General features: G+C 30.3%; 2 protein-coding genes across 2 annotated transcripts in view; one reads left to right on the forward strand and one right to left on the reverse strand.

Moving 5' to 3' along the window:
• The window catches only part of LOC115886016 (mannosyl-oligosaccharide alpha-1,2-mannosidase IA), a 130,222-nt gene that overhangs the window by 41,101 nt on the left and 63,010 nt on the right, over window positions 1-26,111 (forward strand). The window lies entirely within an intron of this gene.
• Window positions 1,893-25,935, reverse strand: LOC115886018 (catalase-like). The gene is made up of 10 exons (XM_030905048.1): window positions 25,777-25,935; window positions 16,430-16,566; window positions 15,626-15,760; window positions 15,475-15,530; window positions 14,422-14,615; window positions 12,224-12,359; window positions 11,838-12,019; window positions 10,646-10,885; window positions 3,929-4,168; window positions 1,893-3,270 (listed from the first exon to the last, which is right to left on the reverse strand). Exons 1-10 carry the CDS (start codon window positions 25,831-25,833, stop codon window positions 3,124-3,126), a joined length of 1,524 nt encoding a protein of 507 aa, XP_030760908.1. The 5' UTR covers window positions 25,834-25,935; the 3' UTR covers window positions 1,893-3,123.

The following is a 26,111-nucleotide window of genomic DNA, read 5'->3' on the forward strand; positions in this document are numbered from 1 at the left end:
CTGCATGTCAAAATAAACAAAAAAAGTTCGTATGAACTTATGTCCTAAAATGCTTCATTTCGAAGATACAGAGTGTAGAAGTTTCATTTTTATTTCGATTTCTTCTCGATTTCTTCGAAATAATTTTTGAACTAATGTGGATATTTGGGTGAAAATTAGTATCTGGAGGTTTTTAACATGAGACATTTGATTTCGATGTCAATATGACTCCTACTTGTAGGGGGCGCCACCTACATGTTTTTTACTGTTTTGAAGAATAACTTTTCTTCCGTCTCTGTAATTACACTACTGAGTGAAAAAATATACATTTACGCCTTATTTTACGTCTCTTGGTAAAAATCGCTGCAAGCAACAATTCTCAAGTTATTTGAATTCTTAATAATCAATACATGCCATCAATGACAAAAGTTAAACATGTTCTCTAGATAGATATATGAGTAAATTAATAATTTTAGAAACGTGTTTTAGATACCAAAGGTTCAACAGAAGCAGTTTTAAAGCCTAAATGTCAATTTTTTTGAAATTTCGTAATTTTTGACAAATATATGTTTTTCTCTAAAAAAACTGCTTGATTTAATCTAAATACGATTTTTCAGAAATCTCTAGAAGACTTAGGTTTTAAAACAGCGTTAGTTGAACCTATAATAGGTACTAAAATATCTGGAAAATTATTTGTTCAGTCAAGTATCTTTCTAGTGAAAAATCTTTAATTTTTCTCATTGAAGACATTGATTTTAGTTCAGAAACTTATCAGGAAAAAATCGAAATAGAAATGAAACTTCTACACTCTACACCCTGTATCTCCGAAACGAGGCATTTTAGGGCATACATTTATACGGACTTTTTTACTTATTTTTATGTGCAGAATATGCTGCCGGAGTTTCCGGAACACAATTCTACAGTACAGTACCACCCTGTATATTAATTAAAAAAAAACTTTATTGTGAAGGGCGCTGTTTAGATTTACTTAGTACATAATTGAAATGGTAGATTGTTTTTTTTATAATTATGGTGCCGTGCAATTGCCAAGTCATTATAATTATTACAGAAATAAAGATGTCTAATATTGGTTATTAATACTAACGATTTATAACAAAATTGATGAATGGGCGCTTAAAGAGAAACTAAATAAAATAAACTTACTTGATTATACATGAGATCTTATTATAACTTTTATTAGTGGAAGAATTGTGTTGTTTTATTAAGTTGAGCGTAATTTATTTATTTAGATATAAAATTAATCTTCAAATTTGAAAAATGTAAATGTTCTGTACTAAAAAAACCTTACTTTGTGTTGTTGACACGTTCATGGGGCATCTTTAGTGACGAAACTAGTCCAAACAGTCCAAACGGTTTTTGTTTTTCCAGATAAATGTATTTTTAACACGGTGTGGAGAGCGCAACTTGATTTATTTGTAGTGTTGGTGCCAATTCTGTCATTTTTATTCATTTATTTTTAGTTGTGTTTTCGAAATATGTATGTCAGGCACATATGTATGAATATTAGTCATTAGGTGTGAAATTTTTCATATATTCTGTTTATTTTTATAAACATCTGGTTTTTATTAATCTAGTACATAAACAAAAAAAATATATTTTGTGACTGGAAATTTGAACTAGCAACGATCGTTTAAATTTGCATTCTACAGACCTTAAACGAATGTACAATACTTATTCTAATAAAACAGCAACGAGTTATTTACATAGAATATTTTTACGGTAAACTATTTAGTACAAAGCGTTAACTAGACGTGTTGTAGGACCTTAACTGTAAATGTTGGACTACATTTTGTTTTATTTATTTTACTGGGTCAAGAGTCAGAGCTTTGAACCACAATATGAGTCGTTTGTTTCTTTTAATTGGTAAGGTAAATAAAGCAATTATTATTATAAATATTAATATGTTTTTTATTATTACATTTTAAGCACACAACTGTTTTTTACAATAATAAATACTTATTAATAGTTTTACAGTAATATTCACTTAACTAATTTCACTTCTAATAGTCTTATTATACATGTACATAATGTAATACACTTGTATATTGTTTATGCTTAATGACTAATACAAAATATAATTAATAACTTTTAATATACAGGGTGGGTCCGAATTGTATTCGGGAAACTTCGGCAGAATATTCTACCGATAAAAATAAGTAAAAAAAATGTATAAATGTATGTTATAAAATGCTTCCTTTCGAAAATACAGGGTGTAGAAGTTTTATTTCAATTTTTTCAAAATAATTTTTAAACCAAGGTCGATATTTGGATGAAAATTGGTGTTTGGGACTTTTTTAACATGGGAAATTTGATTTCGACGTCAATATGACTCCTGCGTGTAGGGGACGCCACCTACATATTTTTTAACTGGTTTGAAGAGTAATATCTCGTTATCTGTATCTAAACAGGTAAAAAATATACATTTTCGCAGTTTTTAGGTAAAAAGGCCTCTTGATAAAAATCTCTAAAAATGAACGTGTCGACTAGATAGTTCAATTGGTAAATCTGGGAACTTTATTTTTTTTAAATTAATCATAATTTTTTCTAGAAAAAAATTAAATAGTTTCCGTTGAGTCTTTGGTACAAAAACATTTCAAATTTTTGAATTCAGTCCAATCTAGTCAACATGATGAATTTTTGTCAATGATAGCAATCGAAATAATCAATAATTTCGATTCCAAATATTTAGAGGGATTTTTAACAAGATATCATTTTTACGTAGAAAATGACGGAAATATTATGACTCTTCAAACTAGTTAAAAAATATGTAGGAGTTTAAAATTAAATTTCTCATGTCAAAAAACACCCAGACACCAATTTTCATCTAAATATTTACATTAGTTCAGAATTATTTGGAAAAAATCGAATGAAACTTCTACACCCTGTATCTTCGAAACGAAGCATTTTAGGACAAAAATGTATACGAACTGTTTTACTTATTTTTATCGGTAGAATATGCTGGCAAAGTTTTACGAATACAATTCGGACCACCCTGTATGCTTTTTAAATGTAAATTGATAAATTAAAATTAGATAGTAATTTATAAATTAAAATTAGATTAATTAAAAATAAATAATTTGTAATATTTAATAAGTATTAAATATTTAATATGATTTATTAGTTTTAAAGATGAACTGTGACACTGTTGCTCAATGATAGAGCCTTCGACAATCTATCACCCAAGTCTTTGCTAACGTTGGCGAATACCTTGACAGCTCTTTTTTGAATATCCGCTGTGGCGCATCTTATCGACCCAGCCAAGTTGTTTACCTGAAATAATATATTACGATGTATAACACGTCAATTTTGTATAATTTAGTTGATTTTTATAGCCCATTCTCTCAGAAATGGAACATTTCTATTATGTTTTGAAAAACGTATGAAAAAAATAACTCCTAAATAAGGCCTATCCCCCACGGTGTATATATTTTGAGACAAAGAGACTATTTTGAGACAAAAGTTAGAAACTACACACGGTTACAACTTCTGAATCGCTTTCAATTAGTTGGTGTAGATGTTCAATTTAATAATTTCTACAATATCAAATTTCGAGTATTCAGAATCAGATGATGATGACATCATTGTTAATAACAATTCAGTACCTCAAATACGTTCGCCATACCTAACCTATGAAATAGTCCGAAACTTAGGATAATGTCGAGGATAATGTAGAAAATGACACAAACCAACTAAAATTTTCCATAGAGCAGATGGAACTATTTCAACGAACAATATCCAATAATTGAGAGCAAAATAAAACAATTAACTTTTTAATTCAAATGACACTCCCCCTAACAACTGTCACCGCCATATTAGATTCTCTCCTTGGTTAAACTCTATAATAATACACCACAATATGATTTTGTATAAGAATTTATTATAATGTATTTTGGCGTATGTGATTAAATTAATACAAATTTAAACTTACCAATCTTTGTTTGGCAGCATCATCCAAAACCTTCTCCCAGAACACCCCCGGTTGGGAATAATTATCCTCTTCGTAATATTCCGGATAGTAATCTTCTTTTCCTGAGAATTCTTGTGGCGGTGGAGTCCATTGTGCCGCTTCTGGATCAGGGTTGGGTCCACCAAAACTGTTAGGATAGTAATTGGGTGCGCCGTTTTGGCTAAAGATGCACATGAGCCCGTCCCTTTGGAAATTAGCAGCCTATAGAGATAGTAAAGAAATGTTAGCTTGACTTGCTTATTAACCGTTTATGACTTGAATCAAAGAATATCATACGCTCATACGAAGTTTCATCTCGCATCAAAATGGTGTCCCGGAAATAAGTGCAAGTATTTTAAGGGGTGGTAGATCTGGTCAAAAGAAACACATATTTTCTCATTATCGTTTTTAAAATAAATTGATAATAACCGAGTTATTTAACTTTGAAAATTTAAAAAAATAATAAACCCACAAACACATATAACATAATGTTTACTATAATTAATAAACTAAAATAAACTTGTCAAAAAATGACCACATATTTTTTAAAATTATCATTCGTAACACTAAAACTATCTATGTATATTGACTACGGCTGAAATCGTACTAAACCTAATTTATACTTCCTTGGTCAATAAAATGTAAAAAACCGTTCTTTTTATGGTTTTCAAAATATTACTTCTTATATACAGGGTTGTTCACCATATACGACACGGAGTATTGTAGCTAAACGATGAGATTTTTACAAATTGTAAGTTTGGAGTTCGTTGAAGGACTATTAGAGCTACAATTTAAAAATATTTTTACAAGATACAGAGTGTCCCAAATAAATAAAAAATATCAAAGTTGTATTTTTTTAAATGGAACACCCTGTATATTATTACATTTTTAGTTTCTACGATTAAAATAGAGGTAAATTTGATTAAGGTTTATTATGCTTAAACCTTACCGTTTTTGAAAAATATTTTCAATTTTGTGAAATTGCAGTAAAAATTTTAAAGCTTCATTTCTTTAAGGGTATCAATGTTTTTAATACTAAATATTTAATGAAGTTTATTTATTGATCAGTTATTGTGTTGCAATAATAAAAATAATACTACCTTATACAGAGTGTCTAAAAAATTATTTTAAATAATTATTAGCTTCAAACGGCAATAACTTCTTTAATTTAAATGGAATGCCCTGTATATTTTAGGAGAATCAGATGCACAATTAAATTGTCTATCAAATTGTATTATACCATTTTTTACCTATCCCTTCAAGTTTTCGTAGAAAATGCATTTTCTTATAATTTAGACCTCATTTATCAATATATCCATGGAATATTGACATTTTAGATTGTTTTTAAAGCAACAAATGTACAAAATGTACAGACTAGTAATATTATCTTTTTAGCAAAACGATAATATTACTAGCCCATTTGTATGCAAAAAGAAAACTATTTAAATCTTTATAAAAGAGTATAACATTAATTAAATATAACACCATTATTTCCGCCCATATACTAATTAATTACATACTTAATTGTGTTCGTTAATAAATGATTTTAAATAAATGTGGATTTGAGTCAGAAATCAATATAATAATAAGTTATCAAATTAAAGTCTCTGTTGTTATAAATAAGCATTTATTAAAAAATGAGATATCATTTTTAAGGTGTTACTTTTTATCACACTGTCTAATGCCCATACAAAATTCAGTTTTTAGTATTTGGAGCAATTATTATTAATCAACGCAAACAGTCAGTTAATGTAGTTTGCATACTGGAATCATATTAATTGATCCTCTTTAACAAATATTTAACAGTTTTTTTTATTTTTTAATGAAATAAACGAATTATATCGACATTATTAGTATCTGTACTCTTTAAAAATTTGGTACATCTTTAAAAATAATCTAAAATGTCAATAGTCGATAGTAGTATATTGATAAATAAGTTCTAAATTACAAGAAAATGCATTTTCTACGGAAACTTAAAGAGATAGGTAAAAAATGGTATAATATAATTTGATAGACAATTAAATTGTGCATCTGATTCTCATAAAATATACAGGGTGCTCCATTTAAATTAAACAAGTTATTGCCGTTTGAAGCTAATAATTATTTAAAATAAATTTTTAGACACTCTGGATAAGGTAGTATTATTTTTATTATTGCAACACAATAACTGATCAGTAAATAAACTTTAGTAAATATTTAGTATTAAAAACTTTGATACCCTTGGAGAAATGAAGCCTTAAAATTTTTACTGCAATTTCACAAAATTGAAAATATTTCAAAAACGGTAAGGTTTAAGTATAATAAACCTTAATCAAATTTACCTTTATTTTAATCGTAGAAACTAAAAATGTAATAATATACAGGGTGTTACATTTAAAAAATACAACTTTGATATTTTTTACTTATTTGGGACACTCTGTATCTTGTAAAATTATTTTTAAATTGTACCTCTAATAGTCCTTCATCGAACCCAAAACTTACAATTTGTAAAAATTTTATCGTTTAGCTACAATACTCCGTGTCGTATGTGGTGAACAACCCTGTATACATGATTTTTTTTAAACGGGGAAAACAAATAACAAATTAGTTTAACAGACTAAAATACACTTGATTTAAGTTTTTTATGTCAGTTCTATCATTCATAGATTGAGGTTCTTTTTTAATATAGATCATTTCCAAAAATTCTCTTTTATGTTTGTTGTATTCAGTGGCTAAAATTTTGGTCTTCTGATAATTCATTTTGTGATTTGTTGTGTTTTCATGTTTAGTCAGAGCAGTTATATTTTTTTATCATACTTGTGTCCTTTTAACCGATTCTCTAGATATTGTGCTGTTTGACCAATATAAACGTTTGAGAAGTGTTGACAAGGAATTTGGTATACAATATGAGTTTTTTTATTAGTAGGTATTTTACTCTTTAGGCGACTAAAATGCTTTTTTCATTATTAAGTATAATTATTTGAGTTTACTAAACTGTAAAAAAGGTATTTTTTTTTGGCTAGTATTGAAATGAAATGGCAATACTCTAACGTATGTGTATGTAATAATCCAAAATTCTAATCTAATCCTAATATCCGTTCTCAATAAATGACTAACATACCAACGTCGCAAATTACAAATGTGTGTAAGGTCTGTCTATATTGCTAATATTGCAAATCAAAATAAAATTAAGTCTTTACAATACCGTAGTCGACGTAGAAAAAAAATTTAATTTCCATTTATTCTTTATTTTTTTATTTTGTTAATTTAATGGTTCCAAGTTTACGTATAATATATTTTACAATTAATAGAACATTACGACGATTCTGCTTGAAAAAAATCCGCTTTAGTTATTTCACAAAACAATTTTCCACGTACCTAGTTTAATGAACAGTGAATAAAATTAATTTAAGTATTTTTTGAAATTTAAAAATGTGAACTTATAACTTATAAACATAGTGAATGTGGATAGCGTAAGGTGGCAACATTGTATTCTCTCGAAGCACTATAAACAAATTTCCGGAAACTGAAAAGTTTTTTATATTTCAAAAGTTTTTTATATTTTCCGGAAAATGTCAAGAAAAATATAAAAATTTCAATTTTTTTCGCAAAAAAACCTCATAGGCGCGTTTCTGGAGTCGAACTATACTACCACTTGCACTTATTTCTGGGATACCTTGTATATGAAGAAATGAAAGATTTAGGATGCTCATACTACTTTTCATACTGAAATGTTAGATCGTTATCCGGTATTTACCATAGATAGATGATAGATCATGATGATTTTGTTTATCTCGGATCAAACATAAACGACGAAGGCAATTGTAAAATAGAAATTAAACGCAGAAAACAGTTAGCAAAAACTGCCACAACGCGCCTTACAAAAACATGGCAAGACCGAATAATAACAACCCACACAAAAAAGAATTTGCTGCATACAATTGTCTTCTCAATATTTCCTGGACCTGGTGCTACAGACGTATGCTGAGAATACCTTGGACAGCTAGAAGAACGAATCTATCAATAATAAATGAGCTTAACATAAGCACCCGACGGATTGTCGGATTTCTGTCTGAGACGCATCCTCGAGTACCTACTTGGGACACATAGCTCGAAGACCTGACGACAACATGGAAAAAATTATTATAACTGGTGATGTCCAACTAAAAAGATGTAGAGGTGGGTCCCAACAAGATGGATCGACCAAATCAGACATACAACGGGTCTACCCAATGACTAAAGAATTCAAGGACAAATAACACCCGAGAGCAAATTGTTACGATGTCACCAAACAGTGCCGTGGCACATATTTTTCTTAACTTAGCTGTTTGAAGAGATAATTATATTTTTTGATACATTGTTTTGACTACGCCTATGGTGTATATGGTGGTATCATACTAATTAATTACGAAAAAAACGTATTAAAATGTTAACAAAGGTACAAAACTAGTATCGACGTATAGCACACATCAAGTACAGGGTGAGTCAACGATAGAGTAACGTCCATTATCTCATTTGTTTCCAGGTTTACAAAAAAATATTAAATACAAAAGTTCTAGGGACGGTTAAGATACACATTTTAAAATTATTACAGAGTATACAGAGTGCTTCAAAAAAGTTTGTAAGAAAACTAAGAAAACGCTAAAAAGGTAGAGCGGACTGTTTATTTATCTATGAAACGTAACTCCTGGCTTTTTTTATCGCTGCGGCTTTTACACTTGAAAGTTGAACAACTAATCGCCATTGTAATAAAGTTTATACAAAGTTCACTATACACAAACTATAAAAAATCGTTAAAATTGTCGCTGATGACCAGCTGATGACTCATTCGTCGCTTTAAAAAAAATGGCGTCTAATGTCACAAATTCTGCTGCAGCCCGTATATGGGTGTTACATGTCCTTATATTCTTTAGTCATTGAGTCTACCCCTACACTCAGCTATCCATCGAGCTGAAGACAGATTAACCTGGAAAGATCTTGTCAAACAAAAAGTATTCTCATAAAAGACAACCCTCAGCTATGAGGAACGATTGGAGAGAGTGATGATAGATACGAATTAGTTTGTGATCTATATACTCTAATCTAGAATCGACAACACTCTGTATATCGATTACATCTTTAACGAGACATTTAAGAGCGCCAAGCCAAGAATCCAGACACAGCCGATACTGTCATCTCTATCGTGTACCAGTCGGACAAAATTAATGATTTATAGAAGCCGAACATCCGGCGTGTCCATTAAAATTATTAGTGTTGCATTAGTGGACTTAATAAACGTCGTTAGAATTAATTAAGATGATTTTACATCTCTAAAGATTAAACTTGAAATAATTGATGTTCGGAAGGAGAACTGTTATTCATATATTATACAAAAATGTCAATTAATATAATATTTAAATATTATGTTTTTTTCAATAGTAGGGGGTCAAGTGGTAAAAATGAGATATTTTTCAAAACTATGTTTTTTTCTTAGTTGCAAACATTTAAATACAAAAGCATTTCTTCTATAAAAGGCATTTGGTGGTAACGAAACTATTATAAAACTAAAAATATACCTACCAAAAGTGCCTCTAAAAAAATTCAGTATGCAGAAAAGAGTGTCTCATATTTATCTCATAAAAAGTTTGAAAATGAGACATGCTGAATTAAATATGAGTCACAAAAGGCACGTTTTATATATAAAAATGAAGAAAATTATGGCGGGGGTAGTTAATAAGAGACATTAAAATATTAGTAACTCTAATGTCACTTAAAGAGTGGAACAAAACACATACAAATATACCAATTAACGAACTAAATATTTCCCAAAATCTATTGACAGAGCAAGCATGGTTATCAGAAGTCCTAGAAGTCCCGCATTGCAAGTTTGATGGTGGTAATTTTAAAATGATGTCTTTCTTTAAAACATTATTTATCTCCGTAACTACGGTTTTGATAAATGTGAATAGCTTTAGCTCTGCATATATTATGGTTACATGTCCGCTGCTGACTAACTAACCGTGCAGTCGTTTTAAGATCTTTTTCTGTATACTTGATTGTTTTCTTTGCATTTATTGTAATTTTTGAGTTGTGGCTAAAATTTAAAAATATACATGCTATTGAGTTGGCTCACACCTCCAAAAAAATAGTTTTTTTTATACCAACAGGACTTAATTTAAACATATTTAAAATAATTTCCATCCGAATTACTAAAAGCGCTTGGAAGAAAATTATAGGCACTCATAACTTTGACTGATTTTGATGTTATTACAAATTTTGTTGCAAATATTATTCCTAATCTTAAATTGAAAACCGCGTTTCGCTAAGTACTGTAATTTTGGAGTTACGATTGTTTAAAATTTTTAACCCCCTCTCATACCCCCTTACCAACCCCCCACCCTCACCAGAAACTAATAGCCAGATTCTAGGGTGCCACAGTATTTTTGTGCCAAATTTGGTTAAAATCGGTTTAGCGGTTTTTGAGTTATCGTGTTACAGACAGACGGACAGACAGACAGACACCATGAAAATATTTTGTATTTAGGTCATTTATGACCCAAATAACTCATTTTGAATAAAATTAAAAATTTTTTTTTGTCGATCTTAATAGCCTACCATACCTGTTGGTAGACAAGGCATCACATGAGAGGGCACATGTTTTTTAAAACATCCTGTGCAGTATAATTTGTTGATGAATTTACTAAAATTTCAGTTTTCTGAGCTACTCAATTTTATACTTACACCATTGGGTGGTCTATTAACCATCAGCTGTTGGAAATTGGTACCCAGACGGTACCTATGGGCGTCTTGGTAGGAAAACATGCGACCTTGCAGCAATCTGTCAGGCGAATCTCCTATACCGGGTGTTAAATTGTTAGGACTGAACGCCAATTGTTCCACTTCAGCGAAGTAGTTGGTTGGGTTGCGATTCAGTTCGAATTCTCCCACTTTTCTCAAAGGAAAATCTGCATGAGGCCAAACCTAAAAACAAGAATGTTGTACAGGGTGGTCAAATACTATGGATACATATTTAACATAGATTTTTTAATAAAATAATAAAAAAATGTGACTTAATTATACAGGGTGCCCCAGAAATAAGTGTAAGTATTTTAACTGGTAGTATAATTCGACCCCAGAAACACGCCCATGAAGTTTTTTTGCAAAAAATATGTTGAAAATTTTATATTCTTGACATTTTCCGGAAAATATTGAAAAGCTCTTGAGTGCCAAATTACTGGTTAGTTTTAAAACTAGCCAAGTACCTATTATTCTAGTCGTAATAAATATAATAATTCTGATCTACTCTAGACTAATCTGTTGTTTTACGGATATTATTAGTTGAAGTAATTACCCACTCATACTTTCGTTATCGTATTCTTTCAATACCATAAAACATGCGTTTACGACTATACCAGATAATAAAATACATGTAGTAATATTAAATCTGTCTGAATAATGATTTTATTAATTTACGATTAAAAAAATTCTGTTGTAATTTTATTATCCCTAACAGGTGGTGGCCTTACTATATGATAATAAACAAAATAAATCTATTATTATCCCACAATAAATACAAAAAAACAAATCAAGATCATTTACATTTAGATCTTAATCAAATAAAGTTGTAATTTTTTTTTAATTCTCTTGATCTACCTTAAACATAGTTAAATTAATTTGTCATCAATAAGATGGATATGTAATAAAAATGTCTAGAAAGATTAAAATATTTCTTTCATATTTTTTAAAGGATTAAGTATACTTTTGTAGATATTTAAGCTTTAAGCATTTAAATTAAAAAGAGTACTTACAGAATGAATCAGATATTAGTTATTTATTTGCAGAATGTTTAGAATTTTAAGATATGAATGTTGTACGTTAGAAAATGATGATTTGATGATTAATAAAAATATAAATAAAAAAACTCACAACTAACCTTGGTGATGTCAAAAGGATCAAAGGTTAAAGCTTTTGCTTGTTCTGGTGTCATCAACTGTACGTAGAACGTCCATTTTGGATAATCCTGTGCAGCGATGGCATTGTATAGGTCTCTAATGGAATAATCTGGATCTGTGCCCGCTATTGTCGCAGCGTCATTTGGATCCAAATTATCAATTCCTAAAAAAGAATAAATTTCGAAAAAAAAATATCGCCAAGTAATAGTTAAATAGGAAGCAGTTAATTTTATTTTTTTTAAAAACTTGTTTATGAAAAAATGTAAAAGCCCATACTGCTCTCAATCTCGTTTTACTTTAATTTTTTGATTTAACTTTTCGAAAATGGAAAAAAAACTGGCATTAAATTAAACTACGAAATGGTTACCTTGGTTGGTTTTGTATATAAATTTGCACCATGTTAGTTTTCTGTCCTTATTTATAAGAGAAAAAGTGTGGGATCCATAACCATGTTGGTGTCTATGACCATTCGGGATTCCTCTGTCAGAAAACAGAAACATAACCTAAAAAATTAGCTTTTTTTAGTGGTAGATTAGAATAAATAAATAAATAAATGCCTTTATTGTCAAAAAATTTTACAATTTATAGACAAAGGTAAAATAAGCAAACAAAGTAAACAAACAAGGTACACAAACAAACAAACAAAAGATAATACAAAACATTATACAAATAATATTGTCTTATTGTTTAAAATAAACATTTATATAATTGTTTACAATGTCAAAGAATAAAAAAAGTAAAAATAATATTCAAAAATATTTAGTTAGTTTATAGTAAAAATATCAATGACCTCTAAATAAATTTATTTCGGTGTCATTGGTAAATATAGCAATAGCCAACATTAGACCAGTGTTTACAAGATCAAATTCGATTATCAAAATATAATTCATTCACGGCGTAGAAAGCCTTGTCTAGTAAATAAGAGTTCAATGCTTTGCGAAATGAAGAAAATGATGTTATGGATTTGATTTCAAATGGTAGGTGATTATGCATTTTTTTCGAGTTGTATAATATTGAACTTTTAACTAACTCTGAGCGTGGGGTAGGTAGATAAAGGTCTTGCTCCGCGTTCCTGAGTGGATAAGTGTGAGATGGCCTTTCTTGAGAAGCTGATACATGCTTACGTATTAGGCAAACATATTCAAATATAAATAAGGAAGGAAGAGTTAATATTTTTAATTTTTTAAAAAAGTCCTGGCAATGAGTTCTGGTGTTTAGTCCCAGTGAATATCGAACAGCTCTCTTGAGCTGTTCGATATTCACTGGGAAGCGTGGAGCTTGAAAATGCGGTCAAATTGAGTCGCACAACACGTACCCCAGAATGGAAAGGCATACCTGAGGTGCGACTCAAAAAGTGCATAATAAACAGTTCTAGCCACTGACAAGTTAAGCTCCTTAGAAACAGATCTTAACGCAAAACAGGCACAGCTCAATTTTTTCGACAAAGTTTCGATATGCATGTCCCATTTCAGAGAATTGTCCACAATAAGCCCTAAGAACTTTACAGATTTTACGACGTCAATGGTGGTGTTGTTAAGTACAAAAGGCTGCAGCGAGTTTTTATACGACAAAGCTTTAGCTTTAGAAATGTTGAGACTTAGGAGGTTCGAATCGCACCAAGATTTAATGGTGATTAAGTCATTTGATATAATCCTATGAAGTTCCGTGACGTCCTTGTTGCTCCAAGTGAAGCTAGTATCGTCGGCAAAAAGACATATTTTGCCACTGATTTTTATGTTAGCAATGTCGTTAATAAAAAGAAGAAACAAAATGGGGCCTAGCACTGAGCCTTGTGGTACTCCACATTCTATTGGCTTGCTAGAAGACAACGTGGTATCCCTCACAAGTTGACTGCTCAGATACGACTTAAACCATTCGAGAGATGTTCCCCTGAACCCATAGTGCTGCAGTTTATTAATTAGGATCTTATGATTTACACAGTCGAACGCCTTAGAAAATGTATGAAGTGTAGGAAGTCAATTACAAAAACATAAAATCTCTTCAGCCCAGCTGTATATTTTAATTTTATCAAGAAAGTTACAGTCAATATAATTGTAAAAAGTAATTGATTGTCTACTATTTTGATTTTATTAAGTTACAAAATTGGTGAATTTTTTAGGGTTTGCTAATCATTTACTGACTGTAACTGAAGTTATAGATCTACTGTGTCCCCCTTTCTTGGGTTATAACTCATGATAAGTCTCAAGGCTTTGACAAAAGCCAGTATCTAAGACGATTTTACAGAGGTTAGTTATCCGATATCAATTGTACCAATGAATGATACCATCCATTTTTTCCACAGAATCTGCATTCGCCGTTGTTTCTTAGGTCCAGTCTATTGAGTTACAGTAGTAGTTCATTGAGAAAACAGTGTAATGTTAAAAACCCTGGGACAATCCAAAGATTGTTCTTACTTAAGTCAAGGAAAGACGTAAGTTCTGAGAAATTTCTTCAAGTGTCTTAGACCATTGGAGGATTCCCATTCCAGGTTACGGATGGAGTCTTCCAGGTTCTGAGTTCCGATTTAAGTTGGTTTCCACTAGATATATAACATAACTGACTTACTTGGTGTACACTCATGGGTGTTAGCGATAGATAATCCCAGAAAGCATCCCAATCCCTGAGATTCGTCACAGGATTTCTTTTCTGGCTGTGGATAAACATGGGAAACAACAACGGGTCTCTCATGAAGAATATGGGAGTGTTGTTTCCTACCAAGTCCCATATTCCTTCGTCCGTGTAGAATTTTAGGGCAAAACCTATTGAAATACAAATTACAAACTGTAGTGCGATGTTTAAATAATATAATTATCTCATAAACCAGAAGGGTACATAGATGATTAAACTAGAGTATTTTCGAAATCTGATTACTTCCGAAGTTTTGTGCAAAATCCGAATTCTCCCGATTTGGTTTCTATTTTTTATGACTCTGTTTGAAAAGATATAGAATTCATTTATACATTTATTAGAATATTGTATTAATACAAATTTTACATTCCAATGGTTGCTTAGAAACGAATCATCAGGTTGACAATGTAATGAAATTAACTTGTAGAGTATGAAAAGTGGCAATGGAAATGTGAAATTTGTATTGTCATATTTTTCTTTTCACTAGTCAGAAAAATTAAAAACAAGTTTCCCAAATATCTTCCAAAGTAAGGGAAAGGCGTAATTTCTTGTAATTTAATAATTTTTGTATCTTTTCTGGTTTACCAGATCCCACTTCTGATATGGGATAGCGTGTATACATTCTTAACATATGTGTATACATTTGGATCAATATGGAACTATGTATGCTTGAACTATCAAACAGGGACCACAAGGGTAGATAAGAATAAGACAGATAACCCAGGTAACTGACGTGATAAACGTAAATAATTAAATTCATCAAATTAGAAGAGACTGAAATGCCACCAAAATTACACAATATATCCCCGAGTTACCGGAAACATGTAAAATGGAACAAAATGACATCACACAGCGCAACAACAAAATTTTGACATAATGGGCACACATGGACGAATAATATACAAGCGAAACATCCCTATAACTGTAGTTCATGATCATGTTGATTGATTGTTCTTGATTGATGATGATAATAATATAATATATTCCTACCTCTTGGATCTCTTACAGTGTCGGCAGATCCCATATTACCAGCAACTGTTGAAAATCTAAGATAATAATATAATGTTTAGATCAGAAACAAATCATTTCACGGTGTTTAATAAATGGTGAACAATATAGGAAACAATTAAGGTTGTCTTACCGCACTGCTATTTTTGTTATTTTGCCTTTTACAAACACTTTAGAACTGGTGAATTCTTCCAAAGAATCTGTGCAGATAAAATCCCCAAATGCACCAGCGCCTTTGGCATGCACTATTCTTTCAGGAATACGTTCCCTATAAAAAAGAGGCATTTTATCTTTCAGTAAAGGTACTTTCAGGTTGAGAGCGTCGAGCGTCGCGTCGCGTTTGCGTCGCGTCCGCGTGTCGAAATGGAATCAATTCACTTAACTTAAATTAGACCGTTCAGGCATACAGCGTCGCGTTTGGCGTTGCGCTAGCGTCCGCTGAGCGTCGAGGTTCGAGTTCAATGGGGCGAACGCGACGCAAACGTGACGCGACGCTCGACGCTCTCAGCCTGAATGTACCTTAATCCATACCTTACCAAAAATTTGGCTTTCGGATTTTTAATTTCTTAGTTATTGTTTAAAAATGTTCTTCTTGTCTGACTTAAAAAATAACTGAATTACCTATATAAGAATTTTTTTCCAATCTGGCTGTATTTATTTTGAATAAATTATATAAAATACCTAACCGATTTTTTTTAGAATAGTACCATTAAAATACAGCTTTATACAACAAAAATCGGCGTCAACGATGGCTCTGAAATTATATAGGAAATGTAATAAGTAATAACGTAATTAGTAGATTAGTTAGATTGTCATTTCCAAGCCAACTGGACGCCGTTTTTTTCGATCTTACTGTACTTAAAAATCATACTTTTACATGTTATATGCAAAAGTTATTTTTAAGTGAGAAATACATATATGAAAGTGACTCAGTTACCTGTGAAAGTGTCCTAAGTGTTCGACCAGCTGCCAATCTCTAAGGGGTATCAATCCCTTTTTGCCTATCGTCAAGCTCGTTTCTGGATTCACTATACCAATGCCTGCACTATTTCTGGCATAACAACATTGTGTGTCCTGTCAATAAAGAATATTTTTACAATACATAATAGATACGATATCAAATGTCCAAAAAAAAATAGTAAATAGTTTTTTTCTCGATAGATAGCTTGAAGTTGGTTTCTTGCAGAGGCTTTTTCCGGAATTACGGAATGAATTATTATATTTTCCAAACTCCCATACCGTTTTAGCGAAAGCAGTCCTAAGAATCAAAAGGCGTTTCTATGGTAATATTCCTATTTCATTCTTTGATAGATTGTTAGTGATAGACTTTTAATTAACGTCATTCACTGTTTTAAAATATTAAAGGAGTACTAAATTTATTTAGTTCAGTGCTACGGAAAGGGTGATAATAGTTATCGGAAAATGTGAAAGTTTATCAACAGCAAAAAATATGACGTTAATAAAAATTAATAAGAACCATCTATCCAAGAATGAAATTGAAATGATATTACCATAGAAACGCCTTTGGATTTTTAGGACTTATTTTTACTTTTTAGGAAAAGTATAAACGGGATTAACCTTTTTAGAACAAGCAAAATGATTTATGAAGAAAGCATTTTTCTTTAAATGGCAATAATTAAAAAGTGTTTCCTCTTGTAAAGACAATCCGGGAGCATAATGTATATAAAAAGCATTATTTTATACAGGGTGAGTCTTAAATAAGTGCATGAACATGAAGGCCTTGAAAAAATTGAAAATTTGGAATTTTTTGAAAAAAATTTTGAAATTTAGTTACTAATTACTAATTTGTTTTTAGTTAAAAAATATAATTTGTTGATAATATCGCTGGTTGATAGTATCACATAGGTAGTAGATTAAATATGGCAACGTATGTAGTAGATTAAATTTACAATAAAGAAAATCCAGAAATGATCCAGTGATTTTCAAAATTTTAGCAAAAAAAGTTTTTTTAAAACTGCTATTTTGGTTTTCAGTTTTTTAGATCCAGGCTCAAATGTTTGAAGCGTTATTTTACAAAAAAAATGTGTCCATTGAGTGAAATCATTGTTTTGTATCTCGTTTTTCGGGAAATAAAAATTAATATTTAATTTCAAAGAGAAAAAACACAAAAATAATTCGGGTAAGACAGGTTTTGTTGCAATTTGATGCATACAGGGTGGCGCCTCTCATACGCCGCGGAAGCTCCAAGGAGAACGGTAGTTTATATCGAAATGAAATTTTGGCAGCATACGTAGATTAACTGAAAGCATTTTATAAAAATATATAGAATTATACAGGATGTCCCCAAAAAAAGTCACACATCAAAGTTGTGTTTTTTCTAATGGAACACCCTATATATTAATTGATTTTCGGATTCTAGGAAAAAAATAAAGGTGAGTTTTATTAAGGAAGCATATACCTAAAATCTAAAGATTTTGACATATTTCACATTTTGTGAAAATGAAGAGTAAATTTTAAAATTCAATAACAGCTATCTAAATTTTAGTTGGCCCTGTATAGCCTGATATTTAATTACAGTAACCATGTATGTTAAACCAAATTGAAAGTTGAGCAAAAAGTTATACAGGGTGAGACAAAATTATTATGGAACATTAGTCACTTTTAAAAGCAAGTTATTCCTTTATTTTAAATGGAACACCCAGTATATTTTTCCGGTGTTCAATGGGGTATTTATATATCTTCAAAATATTATTAAGGTTGCCTACCACTCAGACAAAGATTTTCCTAGATATTTTAATTTTTATGATTTTGCGTCATTAGATCTTTATTATTTGAAAAAAATCTAGCTAGCTGTGTGGTATACCTTTTGCTAATTTAACAAAAATTAAAGATTGTAGAGTAAAATACTCAACGGAAATAAAAAGATACACATTTAAAACACGGAATATTGGAATTATATACTAGGTATTCCATTTAAAATAAAAGAGTAACATGCTTTTAAAGGTAACCAACTATATATTAGGCTATATCGGGTAAATTCCAATTTAGGTAGTTTTTATTGTAATTTAAAAATTGTTCTTTATTTCTAGAAAATGTTAAATATGCTAAAAACCTTACATTTTAGTCATATACTTCTCTTATAAAACTCGCCTTTATTTTTCTCCCAGAATCCGAAAATCAATTAATATATAGGGTGTTCCATTACAAAAAAACACAACTTGGATACGTAACTTTTTTTGGGGACACCCTGTAGAACTCTCTATATTTTTAAAAAGTGCTCTGAATTAACCTAAATATGCTCACGAAATTTCATTTCAAAACAAACTGTCCTTCTCCTTGGAGCCTCCGCGGCGTATGAGAGGCGCCACCCTGTAGATTGTATAATATGATGCATATTGATTTATTAGATAAAATGCTATTTTATTAAAATTAGGTAAGGATTTGAAATGAATAAGACGTCAGTATTAATATTATACTTGTGTAAAAAGCCTATATGAAAAAATGCGAGATTTGCAACAATAATGACAATAAAAAGCAAATATAAGTGGATAAGACGGATTTTGCTGCAGTAACTTAATTTGTAGTGAATTTTATATAGGAATGGGTGACTTTTCCTGCAGTTTGGGACTACGTTTAAGTAGATTTCAGGGTCCACTATTAATATACCCTGCTGGCAAGCGAAACCTTGGATCGGCGTTTACATAATCGCTATGGCAATCTAGGAAGTCGGAGAGAGCGAAAATACGAAATATTTTTTACATATCCACTTATCTGACGTTCCATGCGCTTGGGAAAATACTTGCCGTCTGTCTTTATTCAGTACATCTTATTTTGCAAAGCGTGTTGACCCGTACTCTTCGTACACACGAAAATCGGCACCCAAGACTAGAAATGCCAGCCCTAGTATGTTATTAGGCTATTTAAAAAAATGAATAAGGCGGGCTCATACAACAATAAATGTTCGAAATAAAACTTCTAACTTAATTTAATAAATAGAAAACGGAAAATTCTCAAGACGCTTCCTTCAGTTGGCGAAAATTCTGCGCCACCAGGTCTTCCCAACTCGATGCCTGTGCCTTTTTTCGTTGCTTGTGCACCGGGTTCAAAGACAAGCACGACCTCTGCAGCGAAGAGTGGGCCCGCGAGTCGTGTGGCTTCATTAATAAGCAATGCGAGGAATGCGCCGGCCGGCCGTTCCTCAGGATGCCAACGTTCCGGTACGGCTCCGTCTCGAAACGTTGGTCTCCCGCGGGCCATCGAAGATGATGTATAAATACCGCATGAGTTGCGGAGAGCTTTATTCAGCGAGAAGAGGGAAAATACTGCGATCTGGTACTGCTAAATTACCATCAGAGTGTATACAGGGTGAATCATTGTTCTGAGAAAGAGGTTCATATCGTCCCATTGCTGCCCAAAGTCACTAACTAACATTTTTCCGAACAACCAAATTCAATCACTAACTATGTTTTGAGTCGGAGAATCGATTGTAAAAGTCATTAACTACGATTTCTGGCTATTTATGTTTTATTTTAATACCGAATAGTTACTAACTATAACATCTTTATGCAATGCAATTCATCTTTAGACGCATTTTTCTCGGAAGTAACAAAAAGTAAGTTAGTGACTTTTGGCAGCAATGGGACGATATTATCAAGTTTCTTGGTTTGATATAATAATAATAATAATAATATGTCTTTATTGGGAGCAAATGTCCAGGGAGGGTTTACATTTGCCCAAATGCGAAGGTTACCATAAAGCTATTCTTTAGCCCTTAACCAATCATACAGGGTGGCGTCTCTCATACGACGCGGAGGCTCTAGGGAGGAGGTATTTCGGTAGTTTATATCGAAATAAAATTTAGCATGTTTCATCATTTAATTGAAAGCGTTTTATAAAAATGTACAGGGTTGTTCACCACATACGACACGGAGTCTTGTAGCTAAACGATTAGATTTTTGCATATTGTAAGTTTTGGGTTCGTTGAAGTACTATTAGGGCTACAATTCAAAAATATTTTTGCAAGATACAGAGTGTCCCAAAATAAATAAAAAATATCAAAGTTGTATTTTTTTTTAAATGGAATACCTTGTATTATTATATTTTTAGTTTCTACGATTAAAATATAGGTAAATTTGATTGAGGTTCACCGCATTTTAATCTTAACGTTTTTGAAATATTTATGTTTTTTTCAATATACAGTAATAATTTTAATGCTTCATTTCTCTAGGCGTATTAAAGTTTTTAAATCCAAATATTGTACTGAAGTTCTGCTATTTACTAAATTTTATGTTGCAATAATAAAAATTATACAACCTTATAAAGAGTGTCTAAAAATTTATTTTAAATAAATACTAGCTTTAAACGGCAATAACTTGTTTAATTTAAATGGAACACCCTGTATATTTTTTGAGAACAGATGCACAATTTAATTATCTATCAAATTGTATTATACCATTTTTTACCTATCTCAAGTTTTCGTAGAAAATGCATTTTCTTATAATTTAGACCTCATTTATCAATATACCCATGGAATATTGATATTTTAGATTATTTTTAAAGATGTAACAAATTTTTAAAGAGTATATATACTAATATTGTCGATATAGTTCGTTTATTTAATTAAAAAAATTAAAAAAAACTGTTTAAATTATTGTTAAAGAGTACCAATTAATTATGATCCCAGTATTCAAACTACATTAATTGACTGTTTACGTTGATTAATAATAATTGCTCCAAATACTAAAAAACTGAATTTTATATGTGTATTAGACAGTGTGGTAAAAAGTAACACCTTATAAATCTTATTTCATTTTGCGAATGCGTATTTATAACAACAGAGACGTTCATTTTCATAACTTATATTGATTTCTGAGTGACATCCACATTTATATAGAATAATTTATTAATTAAGATAATAAAGTATGTAATTAACTACTTTTGGGCGGAAATAATGGTGGTATATTTAATTGGTTTACAAATTACAAAGATTTAAATAGAAAAAATCTTTTTATATTTCTAGTAAGGAACCTTTGGCCTTAATAACAAATCTAAAAAAGATTTATGCATATTTAAGCATTTTTTTAAAACTCAAGTTTAAACTTTAGTTTTACATGATACACTATATAAGGTGAGTCTTAAATAAGTGCAGATATATCTAGGGGTAGTGTATTTCAACCCCAGAAACACCATTATGAAATTTTTCTCTCGAATTTTTTTTTTAATTTCGGATTTTTTTTTAGTTTTTAGTTAAAATACATAATTTCTTGATAATCTGGCAACATATGTAGTAGATTAAATTTACAAGAAAGAAAACCCAGAAAAGATAGAGTGGTTCTCAAAATTTAAGCAAAAAATCATTTTTTGGAAGTTTTCAAAGTAAAATAATCCCGTTATTTTGGAGTTATTTGAAAGATAAATATGAATTTTGTTTAAACTTTGAGAACCACTTTTCTAGGTATTCTTTCTTGTAAATTTAACCGACTACCTATGTTGCCGTATTATCAAGAAATTATAGGTTTTAACTAAAAACTAAAAAAAAGTCAAAAAATTACAAATTTTCAAAAAAAAATAGCGAAAAAAAACTCTAATCATGTTTCTGAGGTCGAAATATACTAACCCCTCGACTAACCCTAAAAATATTTGCACTTATTTAAGTATAACTCTGGTTTGCATATTTCTCTTTATTTTTAAAAATGGACCACACCAATTCAAAATAGAGCCACATTTAACCGGAATCACGAATGAACCCATTACTTTTTTATACCTTTCTGCCAGCGTGCGTGTGTGATTCACGTTGTAGGCGTGTTAAGCCTTTGAGACAAGACTGCAGAAGAGTCGTTAACCTTCAAGGCCGTTCCTGCCAACGAGCGGTACTGCTAGGTAGTACTTTTTTTCGTCGTCTTCGGATATTTTCAGTTCTGTGACGTGCCTACGTGCTCAGAATTCAGTTATTATTTCGTTTTTTGACGGGAATTAGTCGGGTTTATTCTATATTTATGATATTATACAGGGTGTCCCAATATTTAATGAACATAGAGCTACTGCGTATTTTTGGAATCGAAATAAGTTCATTGGAGAAAATTTACCTCTATACAAAAGAACTTCGTTTGTCCGTTATAGAGCATCAAACTTTAAAAAATACACACATTTTTAGGGTTCCGTACCCAAAGGAAAAAAACGGGAACCCTATTACTAAGACTTCGCTGTCCGTCCGTCCGTCTGCCACAAAGGTCTATCTTATGAACCGTTATAGCTAGACAGTTGAAATTTTCACAGATAGTGTACAGTATCGGACAAAATTAGAGCAACTATAGAAAAATGTGAATTTAACTCCCATCATTTATTTGAATCGGTTTATTTATTTTTGCAATGGAATGTTTTTTCAACCAAAACAGTTCGATTATTTGTTGACTTAAATGTATTTCTTATCGGTAAGTTTTTGAATGAAATTCTTGGACAAAATTAGAGCAACTTGATCTTTACTAGCGATGGGAACTATCGAATGAATTAGACTATCGAATGTTTAATGAATGAATGATTTCACCTATCGAACGGTTTTATTCGAATAAAATCATTCATTCATTTGTATACTAAAGCATATGTGACAACCTCGCCGTGCGACTAAATGGTTATCGTTGAGCCACGACTATCGAATGCTTTTGATAAATGAAATTTAGTATTCGTTTGATTTTTGTATGCTTCAGTGCATTATTAGTTCTTCCAAATTTTTATAACTTCGCCGTATAAATACTGTGCTATTTTTGCGTTTATTAAAATAGTTAAAATACTAAAATAGTAGTTATTTTTTAATTTTATTTATTGACGATTGTGTGCATGTGCAGGTGGTCAAAATTTTTCCGACAATTTGTGTGGTTTTCCGTAGTCCGATCTTTCAATTATTTAATTTTATATGATATATGGTCTATTTTTTAATGGGAAATTTTGAGAAGTAACAATTTTAAGAGAGATGAGATGAACTTACAATTAATTTTAAAAATACATATTTGTATTTTAGATGTTTTAATAATATGAATTAGTTGAACTTAATAATCATATTTAAGTAATGTGGTTAAGTAAATGGTTATTGAACTCAAACTATGGGGTGAGAAAATTAAAATGAAAGTTTTACACGTGCCAATTTAAAAAAAGTTATCGATGTTTGTATTTTGTTTATGCTAATTCTCTTACATGTAGTTTTTTTATGAAGAAATATTTCATTTATTTTTTAAAGTAAATGCCAGTAAAAGTAAATATAATTTTTCAACAGTAATATAAAGCACTTAATATAAATAATTTTGATTTCTAATTTTTTTATTTATATTTTTCTTCCATTACATTGTATGCTTAGAAAATTAATAAATGTTTATATTTCATGATTTTAAAATTTGTTGTTAATATAACAAATTAGTTCTGTAATTATTATTATTATTTAATAAACCAACGTTGCCCCCAAAAAAATTTAGAGAGTATATTATTTTTAAATAGGATCTAATATAAATAATTTTCACATCTAATTTGTTGTTTATATTTTGCTACTACTTAAAAAATATTTATATTAAATGATTTTAAATTTTGTTGTTAATAGGTATAACAAATTATTACTGTTATTATTATTTATTAAACCAGTCTTTGCTTAAAAACATTAAAAATCATTTTCCTACATCCAAAATAACAAGTATTATTGCAGTGTAACAACAGAATATTAATAAAATGCGGAATATATAGACATACTATCCCTAACTAACTAAAGTCAAACAATAATATTCTTTGCTAATATCAACTGATACCAAAATATGGCAACAGCGCCCTTCATAATGTATTTTCTGTATAAATACTAGCACCTCAATAAAAAAATGATGTGACCTTATCTATATCTGACTCCGCAAAAAATCAAAGATGCCTGCTTCTTTCATAGCATTGCCACCGACCGCTGTCGGGTTTCTCGGAAAGAAACCTACGTCGCCGTGCGACAACTAAAATTCAGTTAATATTTTATTATAATCGATCCTGACGAATAAATGAATGAATTTTATAAATGAATGGTTTTTGCTGCCGAATTACTAGAATACAATATTTCAAGGCAGATGACGGATCTATTCGATAATTTTTATTCGAATAGTTTTCAACGAATGTTTTCTTACTAACTATCGAATTATTCGAATGAATTGCAACTATCGAATGTTTCGATAGTATTCATTCGATAGTTCCCACTACTAATCTTTACGCAGTGTTAGTTTTCTGAGAGTGTTGATACAAGTAACCATTTTGCTCTAAGTGGAAAAAATCATAAAGTTGCTCTAATTTCGTCCGATACTGTATCTATGTTGCCGCTATAAGAACAAATACTAAAAACAGAATTAAATAAATGTTTATAAATAAAAAAGTACTTTCACTATTAACTAAACAATATCTTTTAAGAAAGAATTTTACATAGAATCTTTCAAGTCCTCGGTGGCCGCGTGGTTAAAGCGTTAGGACTTTACGCTGCTATGACGTTGGAGCCGTAGTAAGGCAGGTTCGAATCCTAGTCAAGGCGACTTTTTTTTAATCGTTTTTTTTTAATTTGTACATATTTTTACATCTTTTTTTTTACTTTTTACATATTTATTATTGATTAATACAATTTTTAGTAATGTGTTTCTTCATTTTTTTTTAATTACTTATACGCGCATTCAAAATTTCAGCTAAATCGGAAAAAAAAGTTTATAATAATATAGTGTCTAATGTTATATATAGATAATGAATGGTACGGAACCCTTCGTGCGCGAGTCCGATTCGCACTTCACCAATTTTTTCAGATATTTTACACTCAAAAATTGACACTAATTACAGAAAGATTAAAAAAGGATAAATATTATGACATATACTAAAAATTGTTTTCTTTCTTTTCAGGTAAGCATATGTCCTTCAATCACTGTTTTGAATTAATAACTCCTAAGAAATCATCAAGAAAAATGTTCAAAGGTAATACATTTTTTTTTGTTGAAATTACTTTGCTATTTACTTTCATTTGTATAGATATGCTATCTCATTAGTAGTCAACAACTTTATACAGGGTGAGTCTTAAATAAGTGCAAATATTTTAGGGGTAGTATATTTCGGCCCCAGAAACACGTCTATGATGTTTTTTCGCGAAAAAAGTTTTGAAAATTTGGAATATTTTGAAAAAAGATTTGGAAATTTTTTTTAAGTTAAAAAATTAATTTCTCCATATTTTGGCAACATAGCTAGTAGATTAAATTTACAAAACAGAAAACCCAGAAAATATCCGGTGATTTTCAAAATTTAAGCAAAAAATAATTTTCTTCTAATTCTAAAACTTACTTCGTGATCTTTTTGCCAATTTGTGAGTTGTTCAGCTGCTGCATCTCTTGTACACATTTTGGTAACTTATTTTTACGATTATTCTTATAATATTAAAATATAGTAAGATTGTGCAAGCGAGAATGTTATTTTTAACTGCAACTTCTTAGAAATTGCATGCCTTTTTATATGAAAGATAACTATTCTTATTATTGAAAAAATAACTAGCGGTGGGAAGTAAACTGACATAGATAAAATTTGGTTTTATAATTGATTGAAAGCCTTTTGTTTTCATATTTGTTTACTCATTATTTTTACGCACATTACAAATTAGTTTGATTGTTCCAATTTAAGAG

Source organism: Sitophilus oryzae, unplaced genomic scaffold (genome assembly GCF_002938485.1).
Source record: "Sitophilus oryzae breed Bouriz unplaced genomic scaffold, Soryzae_2.0 scaffold_466_pilon_pilon, whole genome shotgun sequence".
NCBI lineage: Eukaryota > Metazoa > Arthropoda > Insecta > Coleoptera > Curculionidae > Sitophilus > Sitophilus oryzae.

Bases quoted from the DNA above. Each gene is read 5' to 3' on its own strand.
- LOC115886018 (XM_030905048.1), bottom strand. From the start codon at position 25,833: ATGTGTACAAGAGATGCAGCAGCTGAACAACTCACAAATTGGCAAAAA. The intron at 15,761-16,429 runs GTAACTGAGTCA...TCTTTTTTATAG, and splicing joins CACTTAGGACACTTTCACAG to GGAACGTATTCCTGAAAGAA. The intron at 12,020-12,223 runs GTAACCATTTCG...ATTCTTTTTTAG, and splicing joins TATATACAAAACCAACCAAG to GAATTGATAATTTGGATCCA.